This window comes from Pristiophorus japonicus, unplaced genomic scaffold, assembly GCF_044704955.1.
Source record: "Pristiophorus japonicus isolate sPriJap1 unplaced genomic scaffold, sPriJap1.hap1 HAP1_SCAFFOLD_118, whole genome shotgun sequence".
Taxonomy (NCBI): Eukaryota; Metazoa; Chordata; class Chondrichthyes; family Pristiophoridae; genus Pristiophorus; species Pristiophorus japonicus.
The window spans coordinates 1,038,149-1,052,448 of record NW_027250842.1 but is presented as its reverse complement, the minus strand read 5'-3'; the positions used below and the strand labels follow the sequence as shown (position 1 = coordinate 1,052,448).

The window sequence follows — 14,300 nt, the reverse complement described above, 5'->3', positions numbered from 1 at the left end:
GCGAGAGGCGGGGGGGTGGGTACAGGAGGGGTTTGGTTGACGTGTGGGACTGCCGCTGACCTCACCTCCCTCCCCTTTCTCCCCCCCCCCCCCCCCCCCCCCCCTGCAGCTACGTGGTCCTGGATCTGATGGAGAGCGACCTGCACCAGATCATCCACTCCTCGCAGCCGCTGAGCCTGGAGCACGCCCGCTACTTCCTGTACCAGCTGCTGCGGGGCCTGAAGTACGTGCACTCGGCCAACGTGGTCCACCGCGACCTCAAGCCCAGCAACCTGCTGGTCAACGAGAACTGCGAGCTGAAGATCGGCGACTTCGGCATGGCCCGGGGCCTGGGCGGGCGGGCGGACGAGCCGGAGCCCTTCCTGACCGAGTACGTGGCCACTCGCTGGTACCGGGCCCCCGAGCTCATGCTCTCGCTGCAGGGCTACAGCCGGGCCATCGACCTGTGGTCGGCGGGCTGCATCTTCGCCGAGATGCTGGGCCGCCGCCAGCTCTTCCCCGGCAAGAACTACCTGCACCAGCTGCAGCTGATCCTGACGGTGCTGGGCACCCCGCCCGAGCGGCTGGTGGGCTCCATCGGGGCCGAGCGGGTGCAGGCCTACCTGCGGGGGCTGCCCCGCCGCCAGCCCGTGCCCCTGGCCCAGCTGTACCCGGGCGCCGACCCCCAGGCCCTGGACCTGCTGGGCCTGCTGCTGCGCTTCGACCCCCAGGAGCGGCCCTCGGCCCCCCAGGCCCTGCGCCACCCCTTCCTGGCCAAGTACCACGACCCCCAGGACGAGCCGGCCTGCGTGCCGGCCTTCGACTTCGACCTGGACCTGGGCGGGCCGGCCCCCACCCGCGAGGGGCTGAAGGAGGCCATCGCCCGGGAGATCCGCGACTTCCACCGGCGGCGCGAGGGGCTGCGGCGAGCCGTCGGCTTGGCGCCCGCCCTGGCGGTGGTCGTCGCCGCCCAGCCCCCGCCGCCGCCGCCTCCCGCCGACGTGGACATGCCCAGCGCCGAGCCGCCGGCGGGGGCGGCCGACTGCGCCCAGGAGATGATTGACCTGACCTCCCCCCAGCTGGCGGAGGAGGACGAGGCAGCGGGCGGCGGAGGGGAGGAAGAGGAGGAGGAGGGGGAGGAGGAGGAGGAGGAGGAGGGGGGCGAGCGCCGCCCAGCCGAGGGCCGGGCCGACGCCAAGAAGGAGGGCGGCATCTCGGCCGACACCAAGGCGGCGCTGAAAGCTGTGCTGCTTAAGTCAGCGCTGAGGCAGAAAAATAAAGGTAAGGGTCACCACCCGGTGCTTAGCGTCAGGTACAAGAAAGACTTGGGTGTTCCTCACGTCCCAAAGCGCTTCACGGCCAATGAAGTACTTTTGGAGTGTTGTCACTGTTGTATTGTGGGAAACGCGGCAGCCAATTTGCGCACAGCAAGCTCCCACACACAGCGATGTGATAATGACCCAGATAATCTGTTTTTGTTATGTTGGTTGAGGGATAAATATTGGCCCCAGGACACCGGGGAGAACTCCCCCTGCTCTTCTTCCAAATAGTGCCCCGGGATCTTTTACATCCAGCTGAGGGGGCAGACGGGGCCTCGGTTTAATGTCTTATCTGACAGCGCGGTGCTCCCTCGGTACCGCCCCTCCGACAGTGTAACGCTCCTTCAGTACCGCCCCTCCGACAGTGTAACGCTCCTTCAGTACCGCCCCTCCAACAGTGTAACGCTCCTTCAGTACCGCCCCTCCGACAGTGTAACGCTCCTTCAGTACTGCCCCGCCGACAGTGTAACGCTCCTTCAGTACTGTCAGACAGTGTAACGCTCCTTCAGTACTGTCTCTCAGACAGTGCGGTGCTCCCTCAGTACCGTCCCTCCGACAGTGTAACGCTCCTTCAGTACTGTCTCTCAGACAGTGCGGTGCTCCCTCAGTACCGCCCCTCCGACAGTGTAACGCTCCTTCAGTACCGTCTCTCCAACAGTGCGGCGCTCCCTCAGTACTGCCCCTCCGACAGTGCAACACTCCTTCTGTACCGCCCCTCCGACAGTGCGGCGTTCCCTCAGTACTGCCTCTCCGACAGTGTAACGCTCCTTCAGTACTGCCCCTCCGACAGTGTAACGCTCCCTCAGTACTGCCCCTCCGACAGTGTAACGCTCCCTCAGTACCGTCTCTCAGACAGCGCGGCGCTCCCTCAGTACTGCCCCTCCGACAGTGTAACACTCCTTCAGTACTGCCCCTCCGACAGTGTAACGCTCCCTCAGTACCGTCTCTCAGACAGCGCGGCGCTCCCTCAGTACCGCCCCTCCGACAGTGTAACGCTCCCTCAGTACTGTCCCTCCGACAGTGTAACACTCCTTCAGTACCGCCCCTCCAACAGTGTAACGCTCCTTCAGTACTGTCTCTCAGACAGCGCGGCGCTCCCTCAGTACCGCCCCTCCGACAGTGTAACGCTCCTTCAGTACTGTCTCTCAGACAGCGCGGCGCTCCCTCAGTACCGCCCCTCCGACAGTGTAACGCTCCCTCAGTACTGCCCCTCCGACAGTGTAACGCTCCTTCAGTACCGCCCCTCCGACAGCACGGCACTCCCAGAGTGCTAAACTGAAGTGCCAGCCTGGATTTATATGCTCAGGTTCCTGGAGTGGGAGTTGAACCCACAACCTTCCAACTCTGAGGCGAGTGTGCTACCCACTGAGTCAAAGCTGGTACAGCAAGCATTTAGAAAGGCAAATGGTATGTTGGCCTTTATTACAGGAGGATTTGAGTATAAGAGTAAAGACGTCGTACTGCGATTATACAGGGCCCTGGTGAGACCAGACCTGGAGTACTGTGCACAGTTCTGGTCTCCTTACCTAAGCAAGGATATACTTGCCATTGAGGGAGTGCAGCGAAGGTTCACCAGACTGATTCCTGGGATGGGGAGGGGTTGGGGGCCATCTAGAGGATTGTCCAGATCAATCTAGAAGAATGAGAGGTGATCTCATTGAAACAGAGACATTTCTTACAGGGCATGACCGGGTTGATGCAGGGAGGGTGTTTCCCCCGGGCTGGGGAGTCTAGAACCAGGGCTCACAGTCTCAGGATAAGGGGACTGAGATGAGGAGAAACTTCTTCACTCAGTGGAATTCTCTACGCTGATACATTAAACCGAGGCACCATCTGCTCTCTCAGGAGGACGTAAAAGATCCCAGGGCACTATTTGGAAGAAGAGCAGGAGAGTTCTCCCCGGTGTCCTGGGGCCAATATTTATCCCTCAATCAACATCACAAAAACAGATTATCTGGGTCATTATCACATTGCTGTGTGTGGGAGCTTGCTGTGCGCAAATTGGCTGCCGCGTTTCCCACCATACAACAGTGACTCCGTCATTGACTGTAAAGTGCTTTGGGATGTCCTGTGGCCGTGAAATATAAATGCAAATCCATCTTTTTTTCTTGTCTGTACTTGTGCATGACATTTTAATGATGTACGTACATGGACCCCCAAGTTTCTTTTCACCATTTAGACAGTGCCCTGATAAATAAGGCTTTGAAGATAAGACATGGGAGCCATTTTGCCCCTCGAGCCTGCTCCGCCATTCAATAAGATCATGGCTGATCTTCAACCTCAACCCCACTTTCCTGTACTATCCCTTGATTCTCTTAGTATACAAAATGTCCGTCAATCTCAGCCTTGAGTATATTCATGGACTGAGCCTCCTCAGCTCTCTGGGACAGAGAATTCCAAAGATTCACCACCCTCTGAGTGAAGAAGTTTCTCCTCATCTCAGTCTGAAATGGCCGCCCCCTTATCCTGAGACTGTGACTGTGAGGATGATGCTAAGAGGCTGCAGGGTGACTTGGACAGGTTAGGTGAGTGGGCAAATGCATGGCAGATGCAGTATAATGTGGATAAATGTGAGCTTATCCACTTTGGTGGTAAAAACAGAGACAGATTATTATCTGAATGGTGGCAGATTAGGAAAAGGGGAGGTGCAACGAGACCTGGATGTCATGGTACATCAGTCATTGAAAGTTGGCATGCAGGTACAGCAGGCGGTGAAGAAGGCAAATGGCATGTTGGCCTTCATAGCGAGGGGATTTGAGTATAGGAGCAGGGAGATCTTGCTGCAGTTGTACTGGGCCTTGGTGAGGCCTCACCTGGAGTATTGTGTTCAGTTTTGGTCTCCTAATCTGAGGAAGGACATTCTTGCTATTGAGGGAGTGCAGCGAAGGTTCGCCAGACTGATTCCCGGGATGGCAGGACTGACATATGATGAAAGACTGGATCGAGTGGGCTTGTATTCACTGGAGTTTAGAAGGATGAGAGGGGATCTCATAGAAACATATAAAATTCTGACGGGACTGGACAGGTTAGATGCAGGAAGAATGTTCCCGATGTTGGGGAAGTCCAGAACCAGGGGTCACAGTCTAAGGATAAGGGGTAAGCCATTTAGGACCGAGATGAGGAGAAACTTCTTCACTCAGAGAATTGTGAACCTGTGGAATTCTCTACCCCAGAGAGTTGTTGAGGCCAGTTCGTTAGATATATTCAAGAGGGAGTTAGATGTGGCCCTTACGGCTAAAGGGATCAAGGGGTATGGAGAGAAAGCAGGAAAGGGGGACTGAGGTGAATGATCAGCCATGATCATATTGAATGGTGATGCAGGCTCGAAGGGCCGAATGGCCTGCTCCTGAACCTATTTTCTATGATTCTATGCATTTTAGTGGCAGGGCAGGTTGGGAAAGCAGTTAAAAGGGTTACACAATCATAGACTTCATAAATAGAGGCATAGAGTACAAAAATGTGGAAATTATGATGAACCTGTATAAAACACTGGTTCAGCCCCAAATGGAGTATTGTGTCTAATTCTGGGCACTGCATGTTAGGAAGGATGTGAAGGCCTTAGAGAGAGTGCAGAAAAGATTTACGAGATTTATGATTCCAGGGATGAGGGATTTCAGTTACGTTGATAGACTGGAGAAGCTGGGGTTGTTCCCCTTATAAGAACATAAGAAATAGGAGCAGGTGTCGGCCATTTGGCCCCTCGAGCCTGCTCCGCCATTTAATAAGATCATGGCTGATCCGATCATGGACTCAGCTCCACTTCCCCGCCCGCTCCCCATAACCCTTTACTCCCTTATCACTCAAAAATTTGTCTCTCCGCCTTAAATATATTCAATGTCCCAGCCTCCACAGCTCTCTGGGGCAGAGAATTCCACAGATTTACAACCCTCTGAGAGAAGAAATTCCTCCTCATCTCAGTTTTAAATGGGCGGCCCCTCATTCTGAGACTATGCCCCCTAGTTTTAGTTTCCCCTATGAGTGGAAACATCCTCTCTGCATCCACCTTGTCGAGCCCCCTCATTATGTTATAAGTTTCGATAAGATCACCTCTCATTCTTCTGAACTCCAGTGTGTATAGGCCCAACCTTTCCTCATAGGCTGCAGGGTGACTTGGACAGGTTAGGCGAGTGGGTAAATGCATGGCAGATGCAGTATAATGTGGATAAATGTGAGGTTATCCACTTTGGGGGCAAAAACAGGAAGGCAGAATATTATCTGAATGGTGACAGATTAGGAAAAGGGGAGGTGCAACGAGACCTGGGTGTCATGGTACATCAGTCATTGAAAGTTGGCATGCAGGTACAGCAGGCGGTGAAGAAAGCAAATGGTATATTGGCCTTCATAGCGAGAGGATTTGAGTATAGGAGCAGGGAGGTCTTACTGCAGTTGGACAGGGCCTTGGTGAGGCCACACCTGGAATATTGTGTTCAGTTTTGGTCTCCTAATCAGAGGAAGGACGTTCTTGCTATTGAGGGAGTGCAGCGAAGGTTCACCAGACTGATTCCCGGGATGGCAGGACTGACATATGAAGAAAGACTGGATCGACTAGGCTTATATTCACTGGAGTTTAGAAGGATGAAAGGGGATCTCATAGAAACGTTTAAAATTCTGACGGGACTGGACAGGTTAGATGCAGGAAGAATGTTCCCGATGTTGGGGAAGTCCAGAACCAGGGGACACAGTCTAAGGATAAGGGGTAAGCCATTTAGGATCGAGATGAGGAGAAACTTCTTCACCCAGAGAGTGGTGAACCTGTGGAATTCTCTACCACAGAGAGTTGTTGAGGCCAGTTCACTAAATATATTCAAGAGGGAGTTAGATGTGGCCCTTACGGCTAAAGGGATCAAGGGGTATGGAGAGAAAGCAGGAATGGGGTACTGAGGTGACCAATCAGCCATGATCTTATTGAATGGTGGTGCAGGCTCGAAGGGCCTACTCCTGCACCCATTTTCTATGTTTCTATTGGCGGAAGGGTCGAGAACTAGAGGACACAGATTTAAAGCGATTGGCAAAAGAACCAAACGCGATGCAAGAAAAAGCTTTTTTACGCAGGGAGCGGCTGGGTTCTGGAATGCACGGCCTGATAGGGAGGTGGAGGCAGCGTCAATCTTGTCTTTCAAACGGGAGTTGGATAAGTACCTGCAGAAAAAAAATTGGCAGGGCGACGGGGAAAGGGCAGAGCGAGCGGGACTGGCTGAGAGTTGTGATTCTAGTTCTCGACTCTCCAGCCCGGGCAAACAACCTCTCGGCATCCATCCTGTCAAGACCAAGAACGTTAGTCCGTCTCACCCTCTCTCACATCCGAGTCAGAAGCTCGTGGGTTCGACGCCTCAACCGGCATCACAGATAAAACAGATTAGCCGGTCGTTTCTTTCAAGGCCGGTTGTGGGATCTTGCTCTGCGTAAATTGGCTGTCGCCTTCCCTACGTTACAATGGTGACCACACTTCAAAAAGCACGGCGTTGGTTGTGAGGTGCTCTGGGAGGTCCTGAGCAGGTGAAAAGGGGGCTTTGGGACATCCTGAGGGAGTGTAAGGTGATCCGGGGGGTCCTGAGGGGGGGTAAAAGGCGATCCGGGACGTCCTGAGGGGGGGTGAAATGCCTGCAGAGACGCAAGTCCCTTTTTCTTTGTGTTGCCCACAGAAATGACCAACTGCAGCCAGGACCCCTCAGACCCTCGTAGGCCCATCACGGCCCAGGAGCGGCAGCGGGAGCGCGAGGAGAAGCGACGGCGGCGGCAGGAGAGGGCCAAGGAGAGGGAGCGGAAGCAAAAGGAGCGGGAGCGCAAGGAGCTGAAGGACGGCGATATCCTGGGCGGGGTGGTGCTCAGCCAGGGTGATAAGAGCTTGCTGGAGCGCTGGATGAAGATGATGGAGGGGCGGGGACGGCCCGAGGCAGGAGAGGGGGGCGCCCCACTGATCAATGGAGGCTTTGGCGCGCCGGGTCCCAGCTTCGACGGCCCGGAGTACCGGCCGGGGGGCCTGCGGGAGGGGCTGGCAGGCCTCGGGCCTAGCGTAGGCCTCAGGCCTTCCTCGGGTGTCGGGCCCAGCGTAGGCTTCAGGCCCAGCGTGGCCCTCGAGCCTGGCGTAGGCCTCGGGCCTGCCTCAGGCCTTGGGCCTGGTACAGGCTTCGGGCCTGCCTCGGGTCTCGGGCCTGGCGCAGCCCTCCGGCCTGCCCCGTCGGACTGCGAGGCCCCCGCGCCTGCAGCGGCCCCCAAAGCCAACATCCCTTCCAGCACGCCGCGCTGCTTTCCCGTCAATCCCTTCCAAGTGCCGGTTCCCGGCCTCGCGCCCGTCGGGGAGACGGCCAAACCCCGAGGCGAAGGCCTCCGACCACCTCATGGCACAAGCGATCCAGGGATCCAGCACGGCCCGGGCCCGGCATTTCCCGCCCCCCCTCAACTGTTCGGGGCGGGGGCGGGTGTCCCCTGGGCCAGGCCGGGCCCCGCAACCCTACTGCCCCCAGCGCTCCACGAGGGGGCCTGGCCGGGGCCTGACCCGCAGGCCTCCGACCCTTCCCTCCCTCGGGCCCCTTTGCCTCACGACGGCGCCGGGTTTGCGCGCCTCGTCCCGCGGGACGGAGTGCCGGAGGCTCCCGCCTTCCCGCAGGGCCCAGCCATCCCCACGGCAGCGGCGGAGGAGCAGCAGAAGGCCCAGGGGGCAGGGCTTCGATCGGCGTTCCCCGTCGCTCCATTCGACGCCTCCAGCTCCGACTCGGCCGACATCACCACGGTGACGCACCAGCTCTCCAAGTCACAGGTAAGGGCCTGCCGCGAGGGCGTGCGCTTACACGCCGCCTCCACCCTCCCGAAGCCCAAATGCCGCACAAAATTAAACACCGGGCCACCTCGCGAGATACCAGGACAGTCGGCCAAGAGTTCCGCTCAAAGAGGTAGGTTACAAGGAGCGTGTTAAGGCGGAGAGGTTTAAGGAGGGAATTCCAGGGCTCGGGGTTTCGAGCTGAAGGCACGGCCACCGATGGTGGAACGATGAAAGTTGGGAGATGTGCAAGAGGGCAGGACTGGAAAGCGCAGAGATTTCGGAGCAGTTTAGGGGCTGGCGGAGGTTACAGAGATAGTGAGGAGTGTAGGGGCTGGAGGAGGTTACAGAGATAGGGAGGGGTGTAGGGGCTGGAGGAGGTAACAGAGATAGGGAGGGGTGTAGGGGCTGGAGGAGGTTACAGAGATAGGAAGCGGTGTAGGGGCTGGAGGTGGTTACAGAGATAGGGAGGGGTGTAGGGGCTGGAGGAGGGTACAGAGATAGGGAGGGGTGTAGGGGCTTGAGGAGGTTAGAGATAGGGAGGTGTGTAGGAGCTGGAGGAGGTTACAGATAGGGAGGGGTGTACGGGCTGCAGGAGGTTACAGAGACAGGGAGGGGTGTAGGGACTAAAGGAGATTACAGAGACAGGGAGGGGTGTAGGCGCTGGAGGAGGTTGGAGAGATAGGGAGGGGTGTAGGGTCTGGAGGAAGTTATGGGAGATGGGGAGGGTTTTAGGGGCTGGAGGAGGTTATACAGATAGGGAGGGTCGTAGGGGCTGGAGGAGGTTACAGAGATAGGGAGGGTTGCAGGGGCTGGAGGAGGTTACAGAGATAGGGAGGGGTGTAGGGGCTGGAGGAAGTTACAGAGATAGGGAGGGGTGTAGGGGCTGGAGGAGGTTGCAGAGATAGGGAGGGGCTGGAGGAGGATAGGGAGAAGTGTAGGGGCTGGAGGAGGTTACAGAGATAGGGAGGGTGTCGGGGCTGGAGGGGGTTACAGAGATAGGGAGGGGCTGGAGGAGGTTACAGAGATAGGGAGGGGTGTAGGGGCTGGAGGAGGTTACAGAGATAGGGCCATGGAGGAGTTTGAAGACCAGGATGAGAATTTTTTAATTGGGAGGTGTTGTGGGGGGGGCCAATGTCCATCAGCGAGCACAGGGCGTGTTGCGTAAACGGGAGTTGGTGAGAGTTCGGAGACGGGGATGGGAGCCCTGGGAGCTTTTAAGACGCTCCTTAAAACCTACCCCTCTGACCGTAAACTAGAGGTGATCCAAAACTCGGCTGCCCGTGTCCTAACTCGCAGCATCGCCCCCTGAGCTCACTGACCTACAGTGCCTTCTGTTGCCTGGGCCCCAAGCTCTGGAACTCCCTCCCTAAACCTCTCTACCTCTCTCTCCTCCTTTAAGACGCTCCATAAAACCCAGCTTTTGGTCATGTACCCTAATTTCTTTTCTGGCTCGGTGTCCAATTTTTGTTTTATAACACTCGTGTGAAGCACCTTAGGACGTTTTACTACGTTAAAGGCGCGAAATAAATACAAGTTGTTCTGCTTATCTAAAGAAGTACAGGGTAGATGCAGGGAGGATGTTCCCCCGGGGCTGGGGAGTCTAGAACCAGGGCTCACACAGTCTCAGGATAAGGGCTCGGCCATTTAGGACTGAGATGAGGAGAAACTTCTTCACTCAGAGGGTGGTGAATCTTTGGAATTCTCTGCCCCAGAGGGCTGTGGAGGCTCAGTCTTTGAGTATAGTCAAGGCTGAGATTGATAGATTTTTGGACAGAGAATTAAGGGATATGGGGATAGGGTGGAAAGGTGGAGCTGAGACACAAGGTTAGCCATGATCATATTGAATGCTCGGGGGGGCCTTATTTCTTAAGTTTTTACTCGCTTCCGCAGAACCTTTTCCCTGTATCCCTCCGCCACAAACACATTTATCCTGTTCCCTCAAACACCACTTCATCCCAGCTTATTCCAGAAATGTTCCTTCAACATCCTTCATATTCCCCATCGATCCAATTTTTTTAGCAGTGACTCTTTCTTCACTGCCGAACAATTTCCCTTGTTTTGCCGAGGACGCAAACCTTCTGTTCTCTGATAGCAGCTGGCCATTGTGAATTATTTCCCATTCAATTTTCGTGTGTCAGCGTCACGCTGCAGTGGCAGGCTCTTGCCACCAGCTGGCGCTCTCCAGCGCCAAAGGTTCTGAAGTCCCTCCTGTCCGGAAGGTTGGCAAACGCCTCCGCTTTTTCTCCGAGTCGTAGAATCATGGAATTTTACAGCAGGGGAGGGAGGCCATTTCGGCCCATCGGGTCCGCGCCGGCCGACCAAGAGCTATCCCGGCCGAATCCCACGCTCCAGCTCTGGGTCCGTAGCCCTGTAGGTTACGGCACTTCAGGTGCACATCCAGGTACTGTTTAAATGTGGTGAGGGTTTCTGCCTCTACCACCCTTTCAGGCCGTGAGTTCCGCCCCAGACCCCCACCGCCCTCTGGGTGAAGAAATTTCCAGTCAACACCTCCCCCCAATTATTTTAAACCTATGCCCTCTGGTTGTTGACCTCTCTGCCAAGGGAAACAGGTCCGTCCTATCCACTCTATCCAGGCCCCTCATCATTTTATACACCTCAATCAGGTCTCCCCTCAGCCTCCTCTGTTCCAAAGAAAACAAACCCCAGCCTATCCAATCTTTCCTCATCGCTAAAATTCCCCAGTCCCGGCAACATCCTGGTAAATCTCCTCTGTACCCTCTCCAGTGTAACATCCTGGTAAATCTCCTCTGCACCCTCTCCAGTGCAACATCCTGGTAAATCTCCTCTGTACCCTCTCCAGTGCAACATCCTGGTAAATCTCCTCTGCACCCTCTCCAGTGCAACATCCTGGTAAATCTCCTCTGCACCCTCTCCAGTGCAACATCCTGGTAAATCTCCTCTGTACCCTCTCCAGTGCAACATCCTGGTAAATCTCCTCTGTACCCTCTCCAGTGCAACATCCTGGTAAATCTCTGTACTCTCTCCAGTGCAACATCCTGGTAAATCTCCTCTGTACCCTCTCCAGTGCAACATCCTGGTAAATCTCCTCTGTACCCTCTCCAGTGCAGTCACATCACATGCCCCTGTGTGTTTGTCTCTCTCCCACGCAGGTGAAGGACTTGCTGCCCCCGGTATTCTCGGTGACGCCGAAGGGGAGCGGCGCAGGCTATGGAGTGGGCTTCGACCTGGAAGAGTTTCTCAATCAGTCCTTCGACATGGTGGGAGACAGCCACGACAGGTGAGGCTCCGTCTTTTGTCGTCTCGTGTGTCGCCACTCCGCGGCGGCTGGCGAACAGGAAGCTCTCGAGCCCCGCGCACCGTAGCGGGGGCCGAAGGTCAGCGGCACTCTCGCGCCAGAAGGTCGTGGGTTCCAGCCGCACCCACACCTCGCATTCCAGAGACTCGAGCCACCGAAGCCAGGCTGACACTCCCACGCTCCCCCCCCCACCCCCAGTTGACAATACTGAGGGAGTGCCGCACTGTCGGAGGGGCAGTACTGAGGGAGTGCCGCACTGTCGGAGGGGCAGTACTGAGGGAGCGCCGCACTGTCGGAGGGGCAGTACTGAGGGAGCGCCGCACTGTCGGAGGGGCGGTACTGAGGGAGTGCCGCACTGTCGGAGGGGCGGTACTGAGGGAGTGCCGCACTGTCGGAGGGGCAGTACTGAGGGAGCGCCGCACTGTCGGAGGGGCAGTACTGAGGGAGCGCCGCACTGTCGGAGGGGCAGTACTGAGGGAGCGCCGCACTGTCGGAGGGGCAGTACTGAGGGAGCGCCGCACTGTCGGAGGGGCAGTACTGAGGGAGTGCCGTACTGTCGGAGGGGCAGTGCTGAGGGAGTGCCGCACTGTCGGAGGGGCAGTACTGAGGGAGCGCCGCACTGTCGGAGGGGCAGTACTGAGGGAGCGCGCACTGTCGGAGGGGCAGTACTGAGGGAGTGCCGCACTGTCGAAGGGGCAGTACTGAGGGAGTGCCACACTGTCGGAGGGGCAGTACTGAGGGAGCACCGCACTGTCGGAGGGACAGTACTGAGGGAGTGCCACACTGTCGGAGGGGCAGTACTGAGGGAGTGCCACACTGTCGGAGGGGCAGGACTGAGGGAGCGCCACACTGTCGGAGGGGCAGGACTGAGGGAGCGCCACACTGTCGAAGGGGCAGTACTGAGAGAGCGGCGCACTGTCGGAGGGGCTGTTTTTCAGATGAGATATTAAACCGAGGGCCCCCGTCTGCCTTCTCAGGTGGACAGCTAACGATCCCCGGTGTCCTCGTGCCAATATTTACACCTCAATCAACATCACTAAAAACAGTTTAATTGCTCATTTGTCTCATGGCATTTTGTGGGATCTTGCAGTGCGCAGAATGGTTGCCGCAGGGGGAGTTTGACTGTATCTAATCCGTGCTGTACATGGTGCCGAAGGTTAAATATGTTTGCCCTCCTTCTCTCCTGCAGCCAGGGTGACTCCGCCCCCCTCTCCGCTTCCCTGCTGTCCGATTGGCTGGAGGTGCACCGCATGAACCCGGCCGACATGGAATCACTGCAACAGGAGCTGCAGCTGGGCTCTCCCATGATCCTCTCCGACGTGCCCGACCTCTAGGGGTCGCGACGGGCCCGGTCGTTGGCTCACAGCCTGGACCGTCCCTCATGCAGGAGAGGAGCCAACCCACGGCCCAAACTGGACCTTCTCCCCACCAGAGGCGCTGGATTGCAAGCAGCTGCTTGGCGACGAGGGGTGGCGAACACAGGCGGCAACCAGTGAGGAAACCATCTTCCTAGGCGGTACTAAGGGAGCACCGCACTGTGGGAGGGGCAGTACTGAGGGAGCACCGCACTGTGGGAGGGGCAGTACTGAGGGAGCACCGCACTGTGGGAGGGGCGGTACTGAGGGAGTGCTGCACTGTCGGAGGGGCGGTACTGAGGGAGCGCCGCACTGTCGGAGGGGCAGTACTGAGGGAGCGCCGCACTGTCGGAGGGGCAGTACTGAGGGAGTGTCGCACTGTGGGAGGGGCGGTACTGAGGGAGTGTTGCACTGTGGAAGGGGCAGTACTGAGGGAGTGTTGCACTGTGGGAGGGGCAGTACTGAGGGAGCACCGCACTGTGGGAGGGGCAGTACTGAGGGAGTGTTGCACTGTGGGAGGGGCAGTACTGAGGGAGCGTTGCACTGTGGGAGGGGCAGTACTGAGGGAGTGCCGCACTGTGGGAGGGGCAGTACTGAGGGAGCACTGCACTGTGGGAGGGGCAGTACTGAGGGAGGGGTAGTACTGAGGGAGTGTTGCACTGTGGGAGGGGCAGTACTGAGGGAGCGTTGCACTGTGGGAGGGGCAGTACTGAGGGAGTGTTGCACTGTGGGAGGGGCAGTACTGAGGGAGCGTTGCACTGTGGGAGGGGCAGTACTGAGGGAGCACTGCACTGTGGGAGGGGCAGTACTGAGGGAGTGCCGCACTGTGGGAGGGGCAGTACTGAGGGAGCACTGCACTGTGGGAGGGGCAGTACTGAGGGAGGGGTAGTACTGAGGGAGTGTTGCACTGTGGGAGGGGCAGTACTGAGGGAGCACTGCACTGTGGGAGGGGCAGTACTGAGGGAGTGCCGCACTGTGGGAGGGGCAGTACTGAGGGAGCGCCGCACTGTCGGAGGGGCAATACTGAGGGAGGGGTAGTACTGAGGGAGTGTTGCACTGTCGGAGGGGCAGTACTGAGGGAGGGCCGCACTGTGGGAGGGGCAGTACTGAGGGAGTGCCGCACTGTCGGAGGGGCAATACTGAGGGAGCACCGCACTGTGGGAGGGGCAGTACTGAGGGAGCACTGCACTGTGGGAGGGGCAGTACTGAGGGAGGGCCGCACTGTGGGAGGGGCAGTACTGAGGGAGTGCCGCACTGTCGGAGGGGCGGTACTGAGGGAGTGCCGCACTGTCGGAGGTGCCAACTTTTGGATGAGAAGTTAACCCGGGGTCCCGTCTGCCCCCTCAGCTGGATGTAAAAGATCCCACAGCCACTGTTGCAAGAAGAGCCAGGGGAGTTCTCGCCGGTATCATGGGGCTAATTTATCCCCCAACCAACATCGCTAAAACAAAACACTCATGGTCAAATTGCTGTGCACAAATTGGCTGCCGCGTTTCCTACATTTCAACGGTGACGACACTACAAAATAATGTACTGAGAGAGTAAGGGCCCAGAGCGCGCGGTGAGGGGATTGTAGGAGGGGTTGGTGCAACATGTTTGCTCCAATGAGA

General features: G+C 57.4%; 2 protein-coding genes across 2 annotated transcripts in view; both read left to right on the top strand.

Moving 5' to 3' along the window:
- LOC139242039 (mitogen-activated protein kinase 7-like) overlaps positions 1–129 on the top strand; it is a 7,516-nt gene extending 7,387 nt beyond the window's left edge. Inside the window, exon 3 of the mRNA XM_070870173.1 lies at positions 110–129. Within this exon, the coding sequence (XP_070726274.1) occupies positions 110–129 (20 nt within the window). The remainder of the gene's footprint in view (positions 1–109) is intronic.
- LOC139242043 (mitogen-activated protein kinase 7-like) lies at positions 116–13,235 on the top strand. Its single transcript, XM_070870177.1, has 4 exons — positions 116–1,260; positions 6,941–8,055; positions 11,190–11,317; positions 12,525–13,235. Exons 1-4 carry the CDS (start codon positions 129–131, stop codon positions 12,667–12,669), a joined length of 2,520 nt encoding a protein of 839 aa, XP_070726278.1. The 5' UTR covers positions 116–128; the 3' UTR covers positions 12,670–13,235.
- The last annotated feature ends 1,065 nt before the right edge of the window (positions 13,236–14,300 follow it).